General features: G+C 34.1%; 2 protein-coding genes across 3 annotated transcripts in view; both read right to left on the reverse strand.

The window, feature by feature from the left end:
• Positions 1 to 549: 549 nt before the first annotated feature.
• On the reverse strand, positions 550 to 27,634 carry LOC105197109. 2 transcript variants are annotated; one of them, XM_039450418.1, is made up of 5 exons: positions 22,701 to 26,464; positions 22,356 to 22,554; positions 19,788 to 19,921; positions 1,606 to 1,824; positions 550 to 772 (listed from the first exon to the last, which is right to left on the reverse strand). In XM_039450418.1, exons 3-5 carry the CDS (start codon positions 19,905 to 19,907, stop codon positions 614 to 616), a joined length of 498 nt encoding a protein of 165 aa, XP_039306352.1. In that variant the 5' UTR covers positions 19,908 to 19,921; positions 22,356 to 22,554; positions 22,701 to 26,464; the 3' UTR covers positions 550 to 613. The 2 variants fall into 2 exon arrangements, with proteins under 2 accessions (XP_039306352.1, XP_039306351.1); XM_039450417.1 differs by lacking the exons at positions 22,356 to 22,554; positions 22,701 to 26,464 and adding an exon at positions 27,491 to 27,634.
• LOC105197110 overlaps positions 27,551 to 27,777 on the reverse strand; it is a 53,250-nt gene continuing 53,023 nt past the window's right edge. Inside the window, exon 14 of the mRNA XM_039450414.1 lies at positions 27,551 to 27,700. Within this exon, the coding sequence (XP_039306348.1) occupies positions 27,684 to 27,700 (17 nt within the window). The 3' untranslated portion in view covers positions 27,551 to 27,683. The remainder of the gene's footprint in view (positions 27,701 to 27,777) is intronic.

Consider the following 27,777-nt stretch of genomic DNA (forward strand, 5'->3'; position numbering starts at 1 on the left):
GGATTAATTTAGAATTGGAATTGGGATTGAATTTAAAATGTGATTGGAAAAGCCTTAACCGTACAGCGCGCCACGTGGTTCGCTACGGAGAGCGCGGCGCGACGCGTGTTTACGTGTTCGAGTCGGGCGACGAAGTCCCTGGCGTCGGCGTGCGGAGGCGTAGCGTCACCATCCCACGCGGCTCTATGTGGCCTATGCTACCGGGCGCGGCGTTGGTATCGAGGAGGGAGACGCTTCTTATCCCGTTTCCATGGGTACAGTCCCGGTCAAAAATCCACGTTTCAAGCCTCATTCGGCAACTACTCTTGCAAAAATTTATGTCAGGAAACGGTGGATGTAACAGGACCAATCCGCGCGTTCGGTCGGCTGGCCCGGAGTGGGAACGTTGCCGAACGCCACGGGCGGCGCGTGTGCTGCCGCGTGATCGCGACGGCAGGTTAGCTCGGTGCGCGCACGTGGCGTTCTGCCGGTGTATTGCTCGGGTGGACGGAGCGGAGTGGCAGTGCGCGCGAGGTGGAGGGGCGTTTTGTTACATACATATAAAAAAAAATTTATGTTTGTATATATTTATTACTAAACACTTATTACATTGCACAATTAATTTCAATGTTTCTCAATTATATTGTAGTGTGTTTTTAGTACAATTCGTAATATTGTTGAATGCTTTAGCTGGATTTAATGACTTTTTAAGTGCCCACTGATTTGTCGTCATAGATAACAGCTCGGCTACTTTTTGAGCATTCTGTTTTCCTTCTAAAGACGATTTCTTCATCTATGATATCAAAATAAAATAATTAATTTTTATTATGATAATTATAATACATGTATATTATAAGTATACTTTTAACTTTTGTTTATTATTATATTTCAATAAAATTTAAAAAAGAAGAAAAAAAAGAAATATAGAGAACAAGGATGGGAAGTGACAAGTTACAATGACTAACGCCGTTATTCATCGTTACTCGTTACTTTTTTATAATACTTTTTTATAATTTAGTAGTTACAATTTACCACAATAGTAAATAGTAAGGCTAGAGTTGGAATGGTTACTTTTGACAGTCAACTCGTTATCATTATGCATTACTCATTGAAAAATACTAACTTGTAACTTTAGTAATAGTTACGTAACGAGTCAAAGTATTGCGTTACTTTTCCACGTTATGTAACAATAAATCAACTAACAAATCAACTAACTTTTTTCAATGAATAGTGCATAATGAGTGCAACAAGTGGTTTGTTAAAAGTGATTGTTATCCAACTCTAACATTATCATTACCATAATAAAAAATTTTAACGTTATTACCAAATCGTTATTATAAGAAGATATAAAAAAAATAGACATAAGATAAAGTAACAATAAAGTAATGATGAAGTAACAACTTTCCTATCCCTAATAGAAAGATATCATCATTTTTATATTGTTAGCATAGATCCAAAACAATTATTGTTATAAATAATATTATTCGTAAGCAGTTAGATTTATTTTAAAAAAATAAATATCTAAAAATAAATCTGTAAAAAAACCTTTTTTAGTATTTTTTAGATATACACAAATTATGATTAAAATTATGTTTGAAATTTATTTATTGTTTGAAATTTACTAACTTCGTCAAATTTTCTTCTAACTTTATATCCTCTGTACGTAGCTTGTATCATAGTGGCCGCTTCTTCTTCAGATTTAGCTGAATCGATATGATCTTCCATACATTTTAATTTTTTCATCATTTTCTGTTGTTTCTTGATGGGAAATGTAACATTTTGCTCCCAGTGTTTGTTAAAAATATTTCTTTCTTGTCGGCTTTCATGTCTTGATTTATCAATAACCTAGAAATATGTATGCTATTACTTATATTATTATATATATTATTATTTGACATAGATATAATCGAGGGTAAATATACAGTTTTAGGGAGTCAGCCCCAAATGACTTCCTACCAATTTTGATGTTAATCCTGACCCTCCACAAGGTCAAGATTGTACTGCTTTGCACTGGATGCGAGGAATAATAAAGCACTCGGATTGTCACGTGTAAAAATGCAATCTTTATTGTGTCTTAACCTTAGAACATATAGACATGGAAGGAGAATGCCTATTGTTCTCAAAAGAAAAATATGTCTAGAGGAAGTAAGAAAAAAAATTATAGTTGCCTCTCTCTCTTGTGAGTAACTGCTCAACAGTGCGCTTATGTTTGCTTGGCCGGTTTTATCCATGAAAATAGGTTAGGATTCTTTAAGGTTCCAAAGTTGTTAAACGTACTCTTTCGCGAACTGTCAAAAGTTAAACAATGGGCTTATATTGCATTTTATGTAGTAAAAAAGACAAAAATATCTACATATATCTACATCTACAAATACGATGCTTGTATGCGTCAAATTGGCGCGTATGCGCATTTTCGAGCAGTTACTCACAAGAGAGAGGCAACTATGATTTTTTTTCTCACTTCCTCCGGACACATTTTAATCTGTTATTCTGCTTCCATGTCTATATGTTCTAAGGTCTTAACAGAGATTTCTCTCTAGGGGAGAGACAGGTTGCTCGCGCACCAACGATATATGCGCGCGCGTGTGTGTTTCTCTAGGATCCTGGTTCTAAGTTCGCGAGGGCGCTGCTAATCGCTCGCGTATAGAAGTAGAAAGTCTGGATATCTGTCCCTAAAATGTCGGTGATGAATATGTCAGTGTATGTACGTGAGCTTTATGTGTGTGTATGTTTATCATTGTGTGCACTTGAACGTGTTGTATGCTGTTATCGCATTGGCTAAAAAAGATTAAACAGGGATCCGTATTGGTGCTGCCATTTTAGGTGCACAATCACGTGCATCCAATCACGTGGAACTCCGAGATGTCCAAACTATCTATTTCTAGGGACTCTACCCGCGTAACGTGTGTATCGTCTAATAAAGATCATTGACCTTTTCCAGCACTCATTGTTTATTAAAATGATATTAACAAAGTTAACAAATGAAATGTGTATTTGTTAATGAAGTAAGGTCCACTTACAAAGGGAACCTTTCAAAATGATCTCGGCAATTTTAATAAAATTTTATGGGTGTGTAGTATTCACTCACACTTTTACTGTAGTAAAGCCGTTTGTTGCACAATTTAAACATTCTCGAGAAAATGAGCTAAATATTTCCAGCATCTATTAGAATGTCGACTGGTACGCTTGGGATCCCAGGTTTGATCCCCGCGAATAGAACATTTTTTTTTATTTTAATCTTTTATTTTTTTAATGTTATATATAAATTTTAAATTGTTTTTAATTATTTAATATAAAATGTTATTTTTAAAAATAAAGAAATTTAAAATTCTCTTCTATTATTAATAAAATTAAAATTTCTCATAAACACAAAAAATATATTTGCAATAAAAATTGACAATGACCGTTTTAAAAACGTTAAAATAAATGTTTATAAATCGTTATATCTACAATGGTCTTCAAATAAAACTTTTATTATTGTTTTTTTTGTCTAAATCTTATGTTAGCTAGTATATAAAACTCCTTACTTAAAATAAACAAAGGCAGCACAAACTCGACACAATCGTCCTTCGGATTAGACAAATGTGAATTTCCAAAAGATATTTGTGATTACTTATTGACGATATAGATATTTCAAGACCGTCAATAAGTACTTCAAATGATAAAAAACAACAAAATTTTTATAGTAAATTACTATTAAAAAATGTTATAAAAATAAGCAAAAAATTGCTTGTTGAAAAATTAAAAAATATAAGATTTAAATAAAAACAAAAGTTTCATCCGCGAGGATCGAACCTGGAACCCCAAGCGTACCAGTTGACATCCTAACGTCCTACGTCGCTTATTCGATAATCATTCTTCTGTAACGGTACTATAGATGTTATAAATATTTATGTCTAAGTGGTGCAATGAACGTCTTTACTACATTAAAGATGTGAGTAAATATTACACACCCATAAAATTTTATTAAAATTGACGAGATTACTTTGGAGGGTTCCCCTTGTTAAAGAATATTTGCCCTCGTTCCACGTGGGTTTGCGACCTTTACGCGAAGCGAGGTGCACCTAACCCCCCCCCCCCCTGCCACGTCGGGCAAAACGAGATCTACAAATTGTACACCCAAGGAATTTGATTCTGTCCATGGGGAAATTTTCCAAACTAAAAAGTCGCTATCTTTCTACATACTTACAGTTTATGATTAACGTAACGACCAATAAGCTCTAGTCGTTACATTAATCATGAACTGCAAGTATGTAGAAAGCGGTGACTTCTTAGTTTGGAAAATTTCCCCATGGACAGAATCAAATTCCGTGGGTGTACTATTCCACAAGAGTTTACGATTTTCCATGCGAGGCAAGATCCAATCCACTCCCTCCCCCCCCCTGCCTCGGGGGCAAAACCAGGTCAACAGATGTACAGTTCATGTAGCTATAATTGTAAACCTCGTTTCGCCCCCGAGGCAGGGGGCTAGACCTCGTTTTATGTAAAAAATTGCAAATCTATATGGAACAGTACAATTTGTGCCAGGTATGCCTGGGGTCTCATTCTAGGGTTCACGTTTTGTTTTTAGTTGTTTTTACGTTCATGACTATTATAATCGGATGCTGCGTCAACGATCATGAATGTATTGTAGTGTTAGTAAATTATGTTTTGACAGCCGGCCGATGTAACCTCAGTTTTGATCGGTGAAATCTTAAAAATATTCTAAAGCTTAATTGAAAAAAAGCGGATCGAAGCCTTTGGTATATCAGATAAGGGTAATTGTTAAGAATACCCACTGCACCTCCGATTTTGACGAAATTAGGCTCATTCGACGCGTTTTCACTCAAAATGAAAGAATCTGGCAAGAAAAAGTGTCGCTCTGGCCCGCGAATCGAGATATCAAGTGTTAAAGTTGGCGATTGCACAGGTTAAAGTTGGCGATTGCACAGGTTAAGATACCTGTCATCTCGGCGTTATGTAGCAAACTGAGCATGCGCTTTGGGCACGTTTGCATGCTCCATGGGCACACACATACAAAAAGTGCGCGAATTTGAAACATAAATACAGAGCAATATAAGTGATTCAGTGATAAATGAATAAATTAATTAAGTTATCGTGCGGAAAGTAAATGCTTAAAAGGCTTTGCCCCTCCCCCCGCCACCCTTTTTTTAACCCAACCCAACCTGAATCTTAGTTTTAAATAAAAAATTGTTTTGCATGAAAGTTGAAACTACCGATGTCTGTTTTACAGTGAAATTAACTTTTATCTTAATTTGCATGATACAAAGCACTTTCCACGTGAAGCGAGGTCCATCCCACTTTCTCCACCCCCAGCGTACCCTCCCCCACAGATGTCTGCTTTGCAGCCAAATTAATTGTTATTTTAATTTACATGATACAGGGGGCTTTTTATGCGGAGCGAGGTCCATCCCCACCCCACCCTTCCACCCCCACTCCACCCCACCACCCCCACCGCGCGGGGGGGTGGGGGTGGAAGTGGGGTGGAAAGGGTGGGGTGGGGGTGGACCTCGCTCCGCGTAAAAAGCCCCCTGTATCATGTAAATTAAAATAACAATTAATTTGGCTGCAAAGCAGACATCTGTGGGGGAGGGTACGCTGGGGGTGGAGAAAGTGGGATGGGGATGGACCTCGCTTCACGTGGAAAGTGCTTTGTATCATGCAAATTAAGATAAAAGTTAATTTCACTGTAAAACAGACATCGGTAGTTTCAACTTTCATGCAAAATAATTTTTTATTTAAAACTAAGATTCAGGTTGGGTTATTATAAGAAATATTGTACAGATTCATAAATTTCAAAATTTTTATTTAACACTTTTTAAATAAATTAAGTTACTAAAACGCATGCGCATGCGGTCACCAGCATGCAAACGTGACCACAGCGCATGCTCAGTTTGCTACATAACGCCGAGATGACAGGTATCTTAACCTGTGCAATCACCAACTTTAACGCTTGATATCTCGGTTCGCGGGCCAGAGCGACACTTTTTCTTGCCAGATTCTTTCATTTTGAGTGAAAACGCGTCGAATGAGCCTAATTTCGTCAAAATCGGAGGTGCAGTGGGTATTCTTAACAATTACCCAGATAAGTTGTAGTTTTGATAATAAAAAGTGCTATTATTTGGCAATAAGAAAATATATTTTGTGAGCTGTTTTTCTCACAATTACAGGTAATAATAAAACTTGGTGCGAAACATTACCGTATTCCTTAATAAATGTAAGGATAGTCAGCAACGGAGGGTTTGTGGCGATAATTATCAAAAGCTTTGATCCGCTTCCTTTCAATTAAGCTTTGGACTATTTTTGAGATTTTACCGATCAAAACTGAGGTTACATCGGCCGGCTGTCAAAACATAATTTACTAACTCTACGATACATTCATGATTGCTGACGCAGCATCCGGTTATAATAGTCATAAACGTAAAAACAGCTAAGAACAAAACGTGAACCCTAGAATCGGACCCCAGGCATACCTGGCACAAACTGTACATTAATTTGTAGACTTTGTTTCGCCTCCGAAATAGGGGGAGAAGGTGGAACTTTGTTAATATCTTTTTAAGGGGGCAGACCCTTTGGAGGATCAGAAAATCAATTTTTTTTAATTGCATTTTATGAAAGTACATACTTTTAAGAATCAACCCTTAAATTTTTATTAAAAAATATGAAAAATTACGGAAGTTATAACATTTTATTCAAAGCGGTAACAATTTTTACCTGTAGTATTTCTTTTGGATTATTCTATTATTTTTTATTATAATAAGTACACTTTACTTCAAAGTGCTTGATTAGCAATACTTCTACCAGAAATTAGAGAAGACTAATTTGTAGAATAATTTCTTCATTTACTTAAAACATAAATAAGAGGGACCCGTTTAAAGTTTTGAGTACAATATATATTTTTAATACTTATATAAGAATCATTCTAATCAACAATTCTAAGCTTATATTATAAGGCCTAGAATTGCTGATTAGAATGATACTTACATAAGTACTAAAAATATACGAGTGAATTGTACTCAAAACTTTAAACGCATTTTTCTCAAAACTATGTTTTTCAAATTGACCATGATTTCAAACAAACTAATAAACCAATTAAATTCGCCTTTTACCTACACACTCAAAACACTTCTCTCTATCATTGGAACCAGCAAAATTAAATTATATTACTGACAAGGAGAATACCCCAACTGCCAACCGAGTTTTTTAATGAGCTTTGGTGTGGTGGTAGATTAGGAAAATATAAGATTACGCCTCCAATATTAGCCGTAGATACGCAGCCGTTTTCGAGAATGTGAGGGTTGAAATTAGGCGAGCACGTTATCTACCTTAAATTTAAAGGTTCAATTGTAGCATTTCGTTAGCCGCGCAACGAACGCACTGGACTCACAATCCAAAGATCATGCATTCGAGCCTCGGCACTGTCCTTTTTTTTTATTTAATTATTTTTTATTCTAAACGTCAATTATTTTACTTATTATTAATTAATTATTAACATTGTTTATTACCTAAAATAAAAGAAATAATTAAATTTGTTTAAAAATATATTAAAAATTTAGGAAACATAATATATGATTTTACAATATTATAATCAATCACAATATAAAATGTTTGAAATTTTATTTGTAAACATGAATTATTTCTCCAAATAGTTTCCTAAATTTTTAATATATTTTTAAACGAATTTAATTATTTCTTTTATTTTAGGTAATAAATGTTAATAATTAATTATTAATAAGTAAAATAATTAACGTTTAGAATAAAAAGTAATTTAAATTTAAAAAAAAGGACAGTGTCGAGGCTCAAACGCGTGATCTTTGGACTGTGAGTCCAGTGCGTTCGTTGCGCGGCTAACGAAATGCTACAATTAAACCTTTAAATTTAAGGTAGATAACGTGCTCGCCTAATTTTAACCCTCACATTCTCGAAAATGGCTGCGTATCTACGGCTAATATTGGAGGCGTAATCTTATATTTTCTTAATCTACCACCACACCAAAGCTCATTAAAGAACTTGGTTGGCAGTTAGGGTATTCTCCTTGTGAGTTCATTTTTCTTTTACGTTAAACTTTCAAAATTTTGAATGATTTTTTAAAATTTATTTTTACATGCATAATAATTATTTTTAAAATAGTTCGATTTTAATAATTCTAATCCCGACAATAACCAAACACCTGTAGATTAAGAATCTTTTTGGATATCTTGTTTCATATAACTGAGTGTCGAGATTTTATGGTCATTATGAGACGATGCGCGCCCGTCACGTCGCGAAAAAATGTTATAATTATTACAAATTTTGTTATTTTTACTTGTAAAAAATCCCAATTAACAAGCAAATATAGATAAATATGTGTGCAAAATTTCAAATCAATTGTTCATAGTTTCCGTTAAAAAAATTCATAAAAATACACTTTTTTTACCATCCAAAGGGTCCTGCCCCCTTAATAAACAATGAGCGCCGGGAAAGGTCAATGATATCAACCTTGTGGAGGATATGGATCCACATCAAGATCGGTAAGAAGTCATTTGAGGCTGATTTCCTAAAGCTGTATATTTACCTAATCGAGAGATGCATAAACAAAGTTTGCTTTTTAAGTATCGGAAATGCATCCAAGGAAAAATATTATTGTAGATATATGTACAATTACTTAATATACTTCAAAATACACCCCTCCTGCATGAACCGCCCGCCTCCAGTGCTTCTGTGCCAAGTTCGCAAGAAGATCGCTGTCAACTAGATCCTGCTCCATGACAATGCACCAAGTCACATGTCGCTCGCGGCGCAGGAACAACTAGCCAATCACAATGTGCAACGCTTCCACAACCTCCCTACAACCCAGATCTAGCACCTGCTGACTTCTTCCTCTTCCATCGCATCAAGGCAATGCTCAAGGGATGCTACTACGGGAACTGGTGGGAGCAGCTTCAAGGCAGTATTTAAAGCAGGTGCCGGTTGCCGCATTCCAGGCACACAAACAGTAGAAGAAACGCTGGAGGCGGACGGTTGTTGCAGGAGGAATATATTTTGAAGAATATTAAATAATTGTACATATATCCACAATAATTTTTTTCCTGGATGCATTCCCGATACTTAAAAAACGAACCAACGAACGAAAAAGCAGCAGTAACTCGGGGGCGTAGCTACTGCTGCTTTTCCCTTCTCACCGCGCCATGCCAACACCCGCGGCTGTCTCGGCGACCGGCGGGCGATCCTTGCGCGCGGTGATACGCGCTTATTCGCAGACTTTATTAATTTTTATTTCGTTAACTATGGCAAATATTAAAAAATGGTAAAGGACTTTTCTGCTCAGTTTTACTTGATCTATCAATCCACGAAATCAGAGGCGGTAGTTACCTGACACCTTGTATATTTTAATTGTGACATTATTTTTATTGAAAAATCTTTAAATTTGACGTTTTTATTCTTTTGTTATTTTTACTTAGATAAATATATAAGGAAATAATTTTTAAAGAAATAATTTCTTTATTAATAGATCTTACATTACAGTGTAAATATACATACATAAAATTTATAGAGGAGGACGGCGGTCATGGAATATACAGGGTGAGTCATTTTAATCTATGGACTCGAATATCTTCCAACTAACGGTATCTACAAAAAAATGGTTTAGATAAAAGTTGACCAGGACAGAGGGGGTCATTCAATTGTACCATTGGTTTTGACCTTGAGGTCAATTTTGAAGGTTATTTCAAGGTCACGATGGTTTTTTGAAACGGGACACCCTATTTTTGACTGCGGATTTCGAAAGAGCGGAAAATTTTACATCAAACTTGTCTTATGAAAAAATTGTTTTTGCGACCTTGGAAAGGTCAAAAATGAAGATGAAATGCCTGAAAAACGATCTGGTGTACTTTTTCTGAAATGACGTGGTTTTCTGGGTAACACAAATGTGCATAATGCTTAAACATTACTACTTGCAACTTTCGGCCGGATTCTTCGACGCACGCTTATTGCTCCCCTCCCACCGCTTGCGCCTTAGCAACGGCGCCGCCGGACGGCGTAGCGCACGGTCCTGAGACGATGTATCGCGCTCCTTAGTTACGCCGTCCGGCGGCGCCGTTGCTAAGGCACGAGCGGTGAGAGGGGAGTAATAGGCGTGCATCGAAGAATCCGGCCAAAAGTTGCAAGTAGCTGACAGCACTGCGATACCTAATGCTAATAATCAACGATTGAAAAAGACTAAACAATTACGTTTGATTTAAGATTTATAATTATTGTTATAATAGAGTTTTATTCCTTTTCTTTCTTACTCACTTCTGCATAATTGAAAAATTTACTATTTAAAGTTGCTTAAATTTAAAAATTCCAAACATACGAGGTGTAATCAAAAAGTAAGGTGACTTTTTGAATTTCGCGCGCTCTGTACACTCTAATTTCAAAATTTTTTTTTTTTTGTGTTGGTACACTCGTCACGATCATATGTTCACAGTTTTGACTATATAGCATGTGTTGTTTTTATGTGAGAGGCATAAAGGTTAGACTCGTGTTTGCGTGCTCGGCGATTTTTTGTTGTTGAAAATAATGGAGCAGAGAGTTTGTATTAATTTTTGTGTAAAAAATGGTATTAAGTGTTCAAAAACTCTTGAAATGTTGACAGTGGCGTACGGTGAGTCAACTTTGAGCAAAAAAAAATGTTTATAAATGGTATAAGTTATTCCAAGAGGGCCGAGAAAGTGTTAACGATGAACCTCGCTCTGGACGCCCCAGCACGTCAAAAACCGATGAAAATGTTCAGGAAGTGAAAGAAATTGTGTTGAAAAATCGTCGAATCACGATTAGAGAAATAGCTGATGATCTTAACATATCGTTTGGCTCATGCCAATCAATTTTAACGAATGTTTTGGGTATGACACGTGTGTCAGCGAAATTTGTTCCAAAACTGCTTAATTTTGATCAGAAGCAGCGTCGCATGAATATCGCCCAAGACATGTTGAACGACGTCAATGATGATCCTGATCTGCTCAAAAGAGTTATAACTGGTGACGAAACATTTTCCTCTTCCCAAAATTGAAAAGGCCAATGAAAAGACGAAGATTTGCGACGATTGAGGAGATTAAGGTTAGGTTAGGTTAGGCTGCATCGCTGGAGGAGCTCAAGGCAATACCCAAAAGTGCATTTCAGAAATGTTTTGACGACTGGAAAAAGCGCTGGCACAAATGCATTGTATCAGAGGGGGATTATTTTGAAGGGGATAACATAATTTTGGATGAATAAAAGAATATTTTTTTATAAAAATGAAAAGTCACCTTACTTTTTGATCACACCTCGTACAAACAGGGTATGTAGGTAATTACATTCACAAGTTACCTTTTCAGAATGGCTGATTATAGTCCTAATGAGATTGTTGATATTATACTCGTATTAGTTTTAGGGGAGTGTCATAGCAATTACAATGCAGCATCAAGGCTTTATGCTCAATGTTTTCCTGAAAGGCGACATCCAACTGATATGACAATACGTAGTTTAGTCCAAAGAGCGTGGAATGGACATCTTGTTCGTCAACGTCAACATCATGAATATGAGGAAAATGATGCGCGAGCTGTAACTATTTTAGCAATATTTCACCTTAATCCTCATGTTAGTACTCGCCAGATTGAAAGGGAAATAGGTATACCACAAAAAACTGTTGTTAGAATTTTAAGAGCTTTGAATTATCACCCTATCCACATCACTCTTACGCAGGCTTTACAGCCTAATCATCATCTGATGCGTATTGCTTTTTGCCAGTGGGCTTTACAAATGTTACACGATGATCCTAATTTTTTTAGGTATGTGCTTTTCTCAAATGAGGCTAAATTTGATAGTGACGGACAACTTAATAGACACAACTGCCATTATTGGTCAGATGTTAATCCCCACTGGTATAGGCCAATAGATCATCAAAATCGATGGAGTATTATGGCGTGGTGCGACAATGTAAATGGTTATTTGATTGGACCTTATTTTTTTTAAGAGAACGTTGATAGACACAGTTACTTATCGTTGCTAAGAGATCACTTACCAGGCTTATTAGAAGATGTTGACTTAGCAACAAGAGCAAGAATGTGGCTTCAACAAGATAGTGCTGCACCGCATTATGCACTCAATGTACGTGCCTTTTTAAATGCCAGTTACAATGACAGATGGATTGGACGAAGGGGTCCAGTTGAATGGCCTCCTTGCTCACTAGATTTGACGTCGCCTGATTTCTTTTTATGGGGATACTTGAAAAATGTTGTTTTTGCTGAACGACCAACCACAAGAGATGATTTTATGGACCGCATTCGTAGAGCTTGTGCAGCCATTCCTAGAGCTACCCTGCTTAGAACTGTGGATAGTTTTCAAAACAGATTGCAGTTATGCCTCGAAGCCAACGGAGGTAATTTTGAACAATTACTCCGTGGGTAATTCATTTAAATTACAGTGTCAGTGAGAGGCGAGGGGACTCACGATAATCAAGCACCCCGACGTGAGAGGCAAGGGGACTCACGATAATCAAGCACCCCGACGTGAGAGGCAAGAGGACTCACGATAATCAAGCACCCGAAAGGAAACAGAACTTACTACGTCCACGTCGTTGTTTCCGGGTAACGCTAAAAGTAAGATGAAAGTGCTTTTGACCTTGATATGACCTTGATATGACCTTCAAAAGGTCAGGTCGAAAAACTAAAAAATCCCTATGCTCATGTAAAAAGTGCCATTGTTTAAGAGCCCATTGTCAAGAAACAGGTTCTGCGGTCAAAAATAGGGTTTACTAATCAAAAAATGCGTTATAAGCCTCAAACAACCTTGAAAATTGACCTCAAGGTCAAGCTAGTCAAAGTGATTACACTTTTACAATTCATTGACTTTGTTTAAGCATTATGCACATTTGTGTTACCCAGAAAACCACGTCATTTCAGAAAAAGTACACCAGTTTTTCAAGCATTTCACCTTCATTTTTGACCTTTCCAAGGTCGCAAAAACAATTTTTTCATAAGACAAGTTTGATGTAAAATTTTCCGCTTTTTCGAAATCCGCAGTCAAAAATAGGGTGTCCCATTTAAAAAAACTATCGTGACCTTGAAATAATCTTCAAAATTGACCTCAAGGTCAAAACAAATGGTACAATTGAATGACCCCCTCTGTCCTGGTCAACTTTTATTTAAACCATTTTTTTGTAGATACCGTTATTTGGACGATATTCGGACTAAAATGACTCACCCTGTATATGTGGTGGAATATTACTGTTACATCCAGCCTTAAGGAAAGGAAGGCAGGGAAGGATGCAACAAAAACTCTTTTATTCTCGTGAGCGCACTAGTGGGACGTGCGGCACGAGCCGAACGCACTTTTGAAGATTCCGAAATTATGCGTCAACGTGTAATGACACGCTTTAACGCCTTTTCAAAATCGTGCGATCGTTGGTCCTAATTTGAGTCAGAGAATTCAATCTCTATAACTCGGGATCGGACCGAGTGTAATCTTTTCGAGTCGGGAGGTTAGTGTGTGAGTACGAGATGGGTTTGATGAAATAAAAATTTTTACATTGGAGCTTCTTTTAAACTAAAATTTAACATATATTCTAATATTTGAATTTTACATACATAAAGGTTCAAAAGGAATTAGCAAATGAATACATTATCGGTTATGGTTATTTAATAGAAGAAAAAAAAAACAATATAACAAGGTAATCATTATTAATTAAGACAGCAGTACGTAATCGGTTAGTTTAAAATACGAAACGATTAGGTAATGATTATTCAGAAGTTTAAAAGTTATATACATTGTTTAATATCGATACATAATTGTAAAAGTGAATAAAACAAGAAATTAATTAAAGGTTATTGAAGAAATTAGTATTACGCATTATCGCTAGGAGTTATAGTATAAAATATAAAAATAAAAAAAAAACTTAATTCTATTACATTTGTGTAGGAGAAGATGGAATTGATTGATTTCGGTTACGGGAATTGTAATTATGCGTTGAGATTCATATTTTAACTATTAAATCAAATCGAAACCTAAGATTTAAGAATGGAAGTAGAACATTTCATTTACATAGAGATTTAAGAAATATTTAGAGGGAAAGTCTGGAATTGTCTAAAATGAGAATTGCTGTATTAATCCGAAATAAAAATAATAATATTGGGAACAAGGAGCTGGGACATGAACGGCTGTGATTGCTCATTAGCGATTGATTCCTGGCGAGTTGAATGGAAAATTGAAGTAAAACCGAAAAAGAGAAAAAAAAAAGAAAAAACTTACTTATTAGTTAGACAAGAAGAGAAAGGGAAGAACTATGGAAATCTGCGGGTTGAAAGGTGCTTGACGCAGCGCAGGCTGTCCGCTCTGGGGATGCTTCAACGGTGGGCTGCTCGGAGTTTTAATGTATGTGATTCTTAAGCGCAGATTCTAAGTTTAAAACGATTTTGAAAATAACGCGCACAGCTTCGACACTTGCAACGCGTGGATGTGAGTGCGAACTTGAACTTTGAATTTTTTGAATGAATGAATGAATGAATCAATGAATCAATGAATGCTCGAGCCGTTCGAAGCTGCGTATTTTATAGGGCTTAGGAAAAGGGCGTGAGATTAGTTTAGTGGGTGAGATGAGGATTTGATTGGGTAAAGCCTTTTGAGCTTTTTCCCCTTCTTTGGAGATTCCTTGTCGAAATTTCGAGCTTATTCGTTGGGTAGTTCACCAACGCTCACTACCAATCATCTTCTCGGATGATCTCTCGTTGGCTAATTTTCCATCTTCTCCCGATTTTTCTTAACTCTAAGAGGGGCGAGCAGTTGCATCACCCAATCGCTTAAGGGATTCGTTATCTTCGGTTCCTCTTCTTGGAACGTTCGGTCTCGATTTTTTATATCGCCGCGTCCGTTTATTTGGGACTCGCTTTCCATATGAATCATCTTTCCGTTCGTGATGAAACATAGGTTCGAACAAACAAAGCCGGGTTGTAAATTTTGATTTTATAGTTTTATAGTTTCCGTCCGGTGTCGCGACTCAATCTTATCTCCGATTGTTGCCAGACTTTAATAACGTTTAGATTTTTTCTCTTTCGAGTCCAGGCTTTGTTCGTCCATATGAATTATTAAATAAACATCGTTGCTTATAATTTTGCAGTCGCACGATTTCTCCTTTTTTTGCGTCTATTTATTGCTCCGGATGTAATATGTGGCCATTATATATATATTCCGAGAACAATGTTTGATTTTTTTTTCTTATAATAGCCGGGTGATAGTGTTATTTATAAAAGAGAAATCGTGGAGTTCCGGATATAAGTGTTGTAAATTTTACAGACAATCCCTTAGCTTGTTTAGCATAATTTATACAATGGATGCGAAAAGGGAAATCGTGAAATCCTCCGGATGTAACATTACGATATCTTATATAATTTGCGTTGAATTCTAAGACAACCGTTAAAATTACTTTGTTAAAGACTATTTAGACTATTTAGATTATAGAATGATTGCTGGTCATTACTATTCGCTGTGTTTTTATAAAAGCTGAATTTTGGTTTTGCAGGTAGTAAACATTTTTACAGGTGTATACTCTCTACGTAATTTTGAAAAGTATGTTACATATCAATTTTTTTACTTTAATCTAACTTGAAAGCCTTGAATATAAATTTTAAATAATATTATTGAATCTAATGTGCATCATAATATCTAATGAATTTGAAAAATAAAGTCATGTTATACAGAGTGATCCACAATGATTAGAACAATCATAAAAGTTGACTTACCGATTACACTCCGTGTAATTTATATGGAATGAAGTCAGTAAGTCATCTCTCATAGTAAATAGTTCTTCCAACCATTATGGATTACCCTGTATATGATTTGTAGTTGTGGAATATGTTGAACATGCGCATCTTTCTTTTGACTTAACAATCTCAATGTTTATTAGAAGCAAAGAAATTATTTTAAAAAGTTGTAAGTTTTATTTTTAAAAAATTTTTAGTCAAAAGTTATTTAAAAAAATCTATTTTTAAATAAAACATATTTTATAAAATATTCTTAAAAGCTTGTTTTGTGACACTTATTTGTATAAAATCTATGAAAAATAATTATTAAACGTTTTGTTATATTGGGTTAGCAACTAAGTGATTGCGAATTTTATTAATAAATAGCCTTAGCATATTCTTTTGTTTTGTCAATGAGTTCGAAGCACCTAACCTATATTGTTTTCTTGTTGTTTAGACTTCCGCCTTTAATTTAGTAAAAAAAATTTATCGATTAGTTATTTAGTTTCGTTTTTATCCCAATTTAAAAATGGAAAAACAAGACGCGCATTTCAGATATATTTTATTGTATTATTTTCGAAAAGGCAAGAACGCATCGCACACAAGAAGTTATGTGCCATATATGAGAATAAAGCCTTGAAAGAAAGGCAGTGTCAAAATTGGTTTGCCAAATTTTGTTCTGATGATTTTTACTGAAAAATACGCAATGATCTGGCCGTCCAATTGAAATTGATGAGACCCATATCAAGGCCATTATCAATTCAGATCGTCATAGTACAACATGTAAGATTGCAGAGAAGCTCAATGTATCGCATACATGCATTCAAAACAAATTAAAACAGCTTAGCTATGTCAAGAAACTCGATTTATGAATCCCTTATCAGCTTAAGGAAATTCCTTTGACGCAACGCATTAGCATTCTGCGATTCGCTTCTGAAACGCAACAAAATTGATCCATTTCTAAAACGACTGATAACTGGCGAAAAGTAGATAGTTTATTACAACGTTAATCGGAAAAGATCGTGGGTGATGCAAGATGAACCAGCCCAGACGACACCAAAAGCTGAGATTCACCAAGAAAAAATTATACTGTCAATTTGGTGGGATTATAAAGGAATTCTGCACTTTGAACTTTTACCAAGAAACCAAACGATTAATTCAAACGTGTACGTTCAACAACTCGCCAAACTGAGCGATGCAGTTCAAGAAAAGCGACCAGAATTGTCAAATCGTAAGGGTGTTGTTTTCCAGCATAATAATGCAAAGCCTTACACATCTTTAGTCACTCGTCAAAAATTATTGGAACTAAATTGAGATGTGTTGTCACATCCACCATATAGCCCTGATCTTGCGCTTTCAGATTACCATTTATTTCGTTCCATGCAGAACTCCTTAAATGATAAAATTTTTAATGACGCTGATGATGTAAAATCACATTTAATTCAGTTTTTTGCTGGCAAAAATTAGAACTTTTATGAACATAGAATTATGACTCTGTCTGAAAGATGGCAAAAGGTCATTAACAAAAACGGACAATACCTAATTGAATAAAGTTATATTTTTAAACAAAAATTTTGAATTTTCTTTCTAATTTAAAATCCGCAATCACTTGATTGCCAACCTAATAAATAAAAGCTAATCCCTTTCATGATATAAATTATAATAGTTATTATTCCCACGATTTTCTCATAGTATTCCACAAACGCATCTTTTCTTTCCTTTTAAGTAAATTGTAAATTACGTTCGTTCTATATACTCTTCTATCTACAGGGCAAGTGATAAAACTCTATGACTAATAAACTCGCGTTGGTTAGAATTGTATGGTTAATATTTACTGATTGTAAGTTAAAAAACATCATCACAAAACATAGTATTCCACAACCCCCCCTCTTACGCTACAATACAATTAAATCATAAAGATATATATATGTACATGGTTTGTCCCAAAAGTTTCCGGAATGAAATTCTCTAGCAAATCAGAAGAACTAGAGCGATGCGGTTTTTGGCGGAAACAGTGGTAGGGAATCTTAGCTAACAAATGCAATTTGGCTTACAATTAGTCGCCTCCGGGCAGTAGAGATCGCATTTCGCGCGTAGTGTGTTTTGGTGATGCATTGAGATTCAAGAATTGATCCCTAATTTGGGAAGCCTTTGGAGAGGAAGCCATCTCAGCCAAGCATTTACGAATAGCACAAAATGTTCCGGGAGGGCGTCAAGAAAACATTGACGACAACGAGCGCTCTGGGCGTCCGACAACATCTCAAACGGACAAAAATATGAAAAAGATAAAAAAAGTTTTGAATCCTCTGCTATCATTCTTACATTCAAGCATCGATCCTCGTTCAAAACTTTACGCACTTTTTCCACATTTTTGTCCGTTTATGACATTGACGGACTCCCGGAGTGCTCGTTGTCGTCAATGTCTTTTCGGCCTTCTCGGAACATCTTGTGCCACTTATAAATGTTTGGCTGGGACATGGCTTCCTCCCCAAAGACTTCCCGAATCAAGCTTACCGTCTCAGAGTCCGATTTTTTTAGTTTAATGCAAAATTTGATTGCGTTAAATCGCTATTAATTAATATCGCTGCTCGATTAACCGCTGCATCTTGAATCTCGATGCGTCACCAAAACACACTAAGCGCGAAATACGATCCTTACTTTGTTACTGCCCGGATGCAACTGAGACAAATTACATTTGTTAGCTAAGACACCTTACCACCGTTCCCACCAAAAACCGCATCGCTCTAGCCCTTCTGGTTTGCTGGAAAATTTTATTCCGGAAACTTTTGAGGCAGACCATGTATATTATGGTTCATGTTTTTTGTGTCAACACTAGTATTATTTTTTTTAATTCTATGTTTGTTAGCTTTCTTAGCGCAAAGAGACAATTATGTTTCGCGCTGAAGTACACACATAAACGATACAAAAATAATTATTATATCTTTAAACTTTCATGTAGACTTTGATTATATACCGATAAATTTTACGTGCGAGAGATGAAATCATCAAACCCTATAATAATTGTTCAATGACAGCACAAATCGGTTTCTGCCAACAATCTTCCATCAAATTCTATCAGTAGAACTTGTTTAATTTCTGTTGCCAATCTGTTGGCATAGAATGTTAATAGGTTCTCGTAGATTTCTAGCAGCTATTTACTGACATCGTCAGACATTACAGAATTTATTGTCTTTTTGGCATCAGAAACTTATATAATAGTAATACTACGCGTAATTTATTTCTTCAAGTTTAGCTGAAGGAAATATATGTAATTACATTTACAATTGATTACACAATAACATTTCTTTCCTTTTTTCTATATATTTCTCTATATATTACATATCAAAAACTTATAAAATGCATTTACAGTTATCTCCATGACTACTTTTGTCTCATACAACAGTAAAATACAATGTGTAAAATACTAAAATACTGAAAGAATCAAGATTAGAAATAAAATCTTTAAATCATTCCTTAAATATTTGTCACATTACAGTTCAGTAAACTTTCAATACATTTCAACTCTTCTTTTCTTAAGTATTTTTATAAATATTTTATATTATTTTTGTATATCTAGTGTATATCAGTGTTTTTTAAGCTTTTAATAAAATATAAAATAAAATTTTTAAATATTGTACTTTATTTTTCACTTCTTTGATTTTTCTTTTATTACTTTATTATTACTTTTTTTATATTTATTACGCTTTTATTAAGTTCCAAAAATGTTTATGTCATTAAAACTTCATATTGAAGATGATTCTACATACATTTTGTATTCTTTAAAAAAATCAAAGATTTTTGAGGTAATTCACCCTTTTTCGCAATTTTATATCGTGAATAATAGATTTATTGTTTTCATTTCCACTGTGTTGCATTTTATTCTTGCAGTGAAAATATAACATTATCCCAATGTAGAGATGTTTAATTATAAATTAGTAATTATTGATATATCCGTTCTGATATAATTTCTGATAAAAGTAATAATTTATTTTTTTATTATATATAGAAATTAATTATCAAAATTATAACTAGTATTTATAATTATAAAAATCAGTTTATATGTTAAAATTAACTCACCGTTTTTATATTATTATTTCTCCCCATATTACTGAGACAATTGGTCAAAATTTCAGGTGACATTACCATACGCGATGAAGCGGTTTTGGATTCATACTTTCTTGGTTCTCTAGTTTGCATTGTATTGTATTGTTCTAAAAATACGAAAACATAAAATAAATCTTACAGAAAAATCAAATAATATACGCACAAGGACAGGAAGTTGTTACTATACCATTATCTTTCACCGGTACTTTTAATTTTCTATGATAACGATTTAGTAATGACGTTACAATTTTTAATGATAATAGTAACGTTAACATTGAAGGATAGTCATGTTACTTTTGACAAGCAACTCGTTAATATTATTACATATTACTCAATAAAAAAAGTAACTTATTAATTGATTCGTTACATAACGCAAAAGTAACACGTTATTTCCATTTCTGTATACACACGCACGCACGCACGCATGCACGCGCGCGCGCGTGCACACACACACACACACACACACACACAAAGAAAGATTTTTTTTATTTTATATATACACACAGAGTGTCCCAAGAGTACCGAATCCCTAAATTATCTTAAAAAGTAAGCGTTTTCAATAAAAATGTTTCAAACTAAAGTTGCATGGCAAAAAGATCTGTTTATTAATGAGCTCAATTTGACCTTGAATGACGTTGTCAAGATCAGATCAAAGTCACATTGATTTTTTTTTTTTTTTAATAAAACACCCTATTTCTAATTCCAATAGTTGATGCCAAAAATTTTTTAAAACACTATAATAAAGTTTATTTTTATTAAGTACTTTTCAAGTTGAAAGGATTGGAAGTTACAGGATCGCTGCCATTAGTATTTCCTAGTGTATCACGTGAATATTGCCCGATCAAATTCCCTCTTCTTGTACGCACATATGTATACGTGTGTGTGCATATACGCGTACATGCACTAATGCACTTCAGCGAAGCATCTCTATTTTGTGTGTATGTTTTCTCTCCATTTATATTCCTTCCAACTCTCGATAATGATTTCCATCGAGACGGATTGACATGATTGCATGAAACCCCCGTGCCTACTGCAAACATTACAATTTCTACTTTAAAGAAAGACATTATAAGTGCTCGAAATCATGTTCGCGTACAATTTGATAATGTGCTAGACTTATGTGAACTCAAGATTGCATCTCAAAATTTATTAAATGTTGCTCTAATTTTATCTGTTATTCCGTTAACGCAAATCATCAAGATTTTGAGGTTTTATATTATAAATTCTGTTCTTTTAATCCCCACAAAATAGTCGAATGGAATAAATCGAGTGTCCGTTTTAGACATTCAACGTAATCCCTTTTTATCCACCTATTCGGGAAAACTTCATTTTTTTATGTGGTTGTCGTCATCACGGACGAGTAGTATAACGCGAGGGTGGAGGATGTTACACAGGATCCACAACTGTATTCGGACTAGCAAATAGTAAATATTTTTGGAAACCACGTTTGATGTCAAAGGTGGTAAAAAAATCGATTGATGGAAGCTCGTTATACCGCAAGAGTTGCGTTGCGCGATTATTCGAAGAAACCACGATCCCCCGCACGTAGGTCATTTAGGCGTGGAGAAAACGTACCAGCGCGTAACAACTAGATACCATGCATGTTTAAGGATGTTGCGAATTACATGCAGCGTTGTGACGTGTGTCAGAGAGTGAAGGTCGAGCGAGATGTGCCGGTAAGATTGATGGAACGCGTGATCGAGTCCCCGTGGACAGTAGTCGTCACGGACATTATAGGACAGCTCCCGACTACTTTAGCACAATCCACAATGCATCACATGAAAATATACTCCGCCTACCATCTCTTGGCAGAGATCAGAACCCTTTCGTCCTACTGCTAAGATATTTTATAACTTTAAACCCTCTCTACCGTGATCTTGCTCTTTTACACTCTTATTTCGAAATATCCAGAATGTTCGGCTCTTATTTCGAGATGTCGGGAATGTTCGAGTCACCTCGCAGGCCAGCATTCCCGCCACTCGAAATCAGCAACGACGCGCTCTCCAAAGCACAAGGTACACGTGCGTTGTGACAACTCGCCATAGCATAACACAATTGCGGCGACTCGGTACGTACACGCGTATTTAGAAACGGTATTTGTATGTTGGAATGCGTAAGGCGCATCGTTACAAGGTGATCATTCCCTCTTACTCTACTAATTACTTGTACGTAAGATTTTTTACAACCATATTCTAATAGCAGCGGTCCTGTAACTTTCAATCCTTATAACTCGAAACTTAATAAAAATAAATTTTATTATAATGTTTTGATTAGCTATTAGATTCTAGACTCAAAAATAAGATTTATTAAAGAAAAATTGATGTGTTCTTGACCTGACCTTGGTGACGCCAAGATCAAACTGATATCATCAATAAATAGAAGAGCTTTTTAAATCCTGTAACTTTTGTCTAAAATTTTTTTTCCAGAAATGCTTGGTTTTCAAGATAATTTAGAGTTCCGGGACTTTATAGACCCTCGGTGTTACTCGGCGCTACATAAAATGTTTGTAACGTTAATACATTTATATTAATTTTCAAATACCTAACACGGCTGAATCTATGCAACGACGATTTCTATTGCAATCCACATATGTTCTTTCTAGAGATAATTCTGAATTATCTTTGGGAGAAGAATTGGCTGGTACAGGTTTTGCTAGATTTTTTTGTACTTTAATCTTCGAGATATTAGTTTTTTGATACTCTTCCAGATATAATAGAAATTCGCGATATGTAACATAGTTCTAAAACAAGAAATATACTAACTGATAATGAATTATTTTATATTCTTCTGTATAAAAATTTGCAATATTTGAAAAACTGTTGGAGAATAATGCATTACAGATTAAATAGAAGATAATGCTTGTTGAATTAATAAAATTTAAATTACTTTGTCTTCTCCTGCCCAATTGCGATTAGTCGGTTCGCTAAGTCCAAGCAAATCGATCCAATGGTAATAATCTTCAGTTTGATTACCATACCAATATTTTATAATAACAAAACTATAAATTTATATTAATTATAGTACGCTTATATTTTAATTTCATATTTTATTTTATTAATTAAGGCTCCTGTTTGTAACCATCTTGGATTAAAGCAATTCTGGAGTCATCTGTATACGCGAATATATTTGGATCAGTTGTTTTTTTTATTAAAGACACGGATAGAAAAATCCTTTTACAAAATTAAAGTATAGACAATAATGAAAGGCGCAGGCTACAATTTAATATAAAAAACAAAAAAATTATAAAAATGTAATTTTGTTAATTAACATTTGTTACGCGACAGAAATTTGAGACTTTATACATATGTATAAAATAAGGATGATGTACTCTCAAAATTACAACAAAAGAACAATTTTGTGCTTTTAGAATAAGTCTAGAAGCTTTAGTATAAGTCAAATGATAATTTAAAAGTTTTATGTGTAAAATGACGTGCGGAATCAGTTTGAAGAATAACAGAACAATAATTGTAATGTGTAACGTAATAGTTGAAAGATCTTGCATCAGATGGCGCTGAAGTTGAAGACAAGAACAAATACATGTAATGTATTCGTGAGTGCGTTTAATAAAGAGCGTTAGGTTAGAGCCTATTTGCCTGGCCTTAGTGCTATTCTCCTTACCTGCGCACAAACGCAAATCACTCGTAAAAAAAATTTACAATACTGACGTCGAATGAGTTCTACTGTCACTCCAGCATCGCCTTAATGACGTTAGAGGCAAGAAAATACATCATGAAAATTCTTCCAACATACATTAAAATAAAAATGTTTTTTAATATAATAACATTTATAATTGATAAAACAAATCTGTAAAAAATACTGAAAAGTCTCCTTTGTTAAAATAATTAATAAATAATCTATACATGTCAAATTAAATCTATACGTCAAATACAAAGTTAATAGGTCTGAAAGTCTAAAAGGTGAAATAAAGGTCTAAAAAAGGGTATGTAAAGTTGTTAAATTGAAATAAATATTTGCTTTCACATATAAAATTATGACAAAATCGAAGTTTTCGGTATATTTTAGCACTACGACTATTATTTTAAATGAAACGTTACACACATTACATACATAAAATGAAACATAACATATGTTGCAAAAATAGTTTAATATTTTTATGTGTCATTTTTCCCGCATTAAATGCATTTAAAGCAATGTGTCTGTATTGTTGTTGACATAAAGTATGTTGGTATAAAAGTACGCAGTCAATATATAAAAAAAATTTGTTCCTAAATTTTTTAATATACATAGAAAATTGTAGTATTTTATGGGAAACTAAAAGTAGATCTAGATTCAAAGTTCCATAGTTTTATAGTTAATTCTGATATACTTCCATAGTTATTTATAAATAATTGTAATATTCTATAAATAAGTAGCCATTGTAATCACTTAAAATCATCTACCTAATTAAATTAAAAATTTTAAATTGGGTTGTACTATTTTCCAAAAAGATAGGTAAATATACCAAATAAGAAACTCCGCTCCGATAATCTTGATATTTGTTGTCATGACCCTAAGTGACCTTTAGAAGATTTTACTTTTCATTCATTGTTTGTTAACAGTTATTATTATAAAAATTATAAAAAATAAGTCTGTAATTTAAACTTTAGCAAAAATAGCACTTTATTTTATATTTGTACTGCAGAGATGGTGGGTTCTCGTCTTCCCGTAGGAAGGACGAAACCCGAGAGATATGACCTGATTCAACTCAAATTTTTGTCGTGATCGACTATGTTTCAATTGCCCAGATTGCCATTTCAGACTGAGAATGTAGTCAGTATTAATATAACTTTACATATACGTAAACAGTACTAAAAAAATGTACATTCAAATTGTCAACTTTATTTGTTAACGTAGCCATCAACATGATCAATCGTGACAAAAATTCGAGTTCAATTATACCTTTCGAACATAGTAAAAATACAAAAATATGTGTTTGAATTACTTTAACTAGTTTTGGGGTTCCAAAATATGAATCACACTCTTTAAATACGATTTGCTTTTAATGCGACGTTAGCTTACATACTGCCCCTGGGAGCAGTACGTAAGCTAACGTCGCATTAAAAGCATATCGTATTCAAATGGAGCACTCACATTTACGCTCGCTGCACAGTTCGCAGCGCCTTGCTGATCTATGTGGATCTAGTGGAATTCACTAGCACTAGTGCGATTAACTGTAGTGACGGTGCGAATACTTAAAAAAACGTATAAATATAATACTGTTAATAACTGTTCGAACAATATGTTCTTCCCGGGTACGAGTATCAAGAAGTCAACTGCGCATCAGATCTTGCATCTTGATTACATCACATTCGTACAGATGCGGTATTTTTCGGAACGCTTCGACTTGATAACATGTGGTCAGCTACCGAAAAAGTGACATACGATATTGTTATTATTGGGAAACGCTGATACTTGACAGTCACTGTATTTCTCGAGAAGAACGATTGCTAGTGCAATAAAGTTTGGGCTCTCCTTCCGAATGAACTACTTCCTCTATCCGATCGATCTAAAATTTTACACATAAATATTCAATGTAAAGAATAAAGTGTGTGTGATCCCAAATTTGGAAAATAAACAAAATTTATATTTAACGTTAAGACGTCCACACATAGGTGAGAAGACTATTGTTCAGTTTAGCTCTCTTACCTCCAATTTTAATGAAATTAAGTTTAGTCGTTGCGTTTTTTTGCACAAAACGAACAAACCAGACAGAAAAATGTGTCGCAAACTAAGATATTAATCATTAAAGTTTATGATTATATTATACAAGTTAGAAACCTGTCATATTGACAAAATGCAGCGACTATTTATTTTTCGAAGTTGGAACTACATAGCATACTCTTTACTTCTTATATTAAATACAATTTATGTATAAAATTTCAGCTTGATTCAGGAGATAGTTATTCATAAAATTATCCAAAGTTTGCACCAAAATGTTCAGAAAAATTGCTAAAATTCAAGAGATTGTGATTAAATATTTTACGTTTCGAAAGACACAGCGTTTCCTGAAACGTGGTATAAAGTGTACAGAGAGTAAATGTGACGAATTGTAAGATGAAATTAAATCACATTAACATATTATGAATCGAAGAATAACAAAAAAGTCAAAATGATATCAATTTAATATTAAATTACTTTTTGGACATGATTTGACCGAAAAAAGACAAATTTGATCCATTTCACTTCAAGTTAACATTATTTTGACTTTTCTGTTTTTTATTGGAATATTGAACATGTAAATAATGCCAACAGCAATGCCAATCGTGCCTTTCTGTTCAATATCATTGACACAGAATTCGTTAAACAGGAAAGATTATATAAAAATATAAAAAACCATAAAATACAAATAATTGTATAAATATCAAACAGCGAATTATATACACCTTTAATAGGCCGAGTCAGTCATAGCAAGAATTTCATGCTAAAATAATGTGTTATATGTTTCTAATTCATTTTGAACTGTGTGCTGTTACTTTCGGTTTTAAACACAATTCTTAAAAAGAAAACATAATTAAATTGAAAATCGATTTAATAATATTAACTTGCATCTCTAAAATCCCCCCACCCCTCCCCCCAAAAAAGTAAAACGTTTATTGCGAAAAATATTACGAACGTCGCGTAGTTCAAAATGAAATAGAAACATAAAACATATTATTTCAGCAAAATCTTTCAATAACCGACTTGGCCTATCTTATATTAAAAATCATAGAAATTAACAAATATCACAAGATAAGCATTTTACGAAAATATTTTTACAAAAAAATAAATATTTCCTTAAAAAAGTAAAAATTTTATTTTTTGATAGAATTTTGGACTTATTTATTGAGGTATATCCCACCAGAGAGATCATGCCGTTATATCACCTATAACTATAAAATCATACAATGCTGCCATATTGTTCACAGCGCAAGGTATTATAATATTGATGCTATCTTTGCCGTTAAACTATTGGCAATGCATATGTACATTATCTGCGTGTTGATTCACTTCGAAATCATTAAAGACAAATATATGGCCAATAGTTGCAAATAATTGCCAGTATCACAAGCAACCACAAATTTATACAATTTTCTGAGATACGTTTTGTTATCTAACAAGGAAAGTGCACAAAGTGATAATCGCGCATTGGTACGAATTATATATTGTTAGAAAGGTCTTGCTGAGTAGAATTTAGCTGTACAATATTTTGCTTGCATAGCACATCTAGAGAGCGCTGTGCGCAATAAAATTAAGTTTTTAACAAAAGTTTTTAAAAGTCCACTTTTGTTATTATTAGGCAAACTTTTTTAAGCTCTACTTTGTTTCTTACTTATTTTTTGCTATAATTGATTATTTTCAAGATATTTTAATGTTTTCGGAATTTATAAGACGCTATAACTTTAACTTCTATTGCGCACGACGCTCTAGAGGCGCTATTCAAGTGAAATATTGCACAGCTAAACTCTACTCAGCAAAACCTTTCTAACGATATATGTATTATTCGTACCAATTCGCGATTATCACTTCCTTTGTGAATATGTATATGTGTACATTTTGTATTAATACAAGGAATGTGATTCTTTTTTCCATTGCTTTGAATTAAATCGTTATTGTCATTGAAGATAATAGACAATTTGTTAATAAAAGCACCAGGAGCCTTAAAGTAAAAAATTTTAAATTGTAAATAAAGCTCATACGCAAGACCATCATCCACCATTTTCTGCACTTCAGGATAAGACATCAATTCCATAAATTCTGGATTTTCGGGATTTCTTTTTACGTCTACTAATTGCCACGGAGCTATAAGTCCAAACCTGACACATTTCAGCACTTCTAACATATATTGCTTCCTTTCATTCCAATTATGCATTAACCATCTTACAGCAGACATTAGAACTTCCATTTCACTGTAAGGCAAAAGAAGATAAGTTAAATATTTGATATTATTAAAAATATTTGATATAATTTTTCATTACTTGTTATT

Source organism: Solenopsis invicta, chromosome 6 (genome assembly GCF_016802725.1).
Source record: "Solenopsis invicta isolate M01_SB chromosome 6, UNIL_Sinv_3.0, whole genome shotgun sequence".
Taxonomy (NCBI): Eukaryota; Metazoa; Arthropoda; class Insecta; order Hymenoptera; family Formicidae; genus Solenopsis; species Solenopsis invicta.

Excerpts from the sequence above, each read along its gene's own strand:
- LOC105197109 (XM_039450417.1), bottom strand. Across the intron at positions 1,825-19,787 it reads GAAATAATAATATAAAAACG|GTTATTGATAAATCAAGACA; the intron begins GTGAGTTAATTT and ends ACATATTTCTAG. Across the intron at positions 773-1,605 it reads TTAGAAGAAAATTTGACGAA|ATGAAGAAATCGTCTTTAGA; the intron begins GTTAGTAAATTT and ends TTGATATCATAG.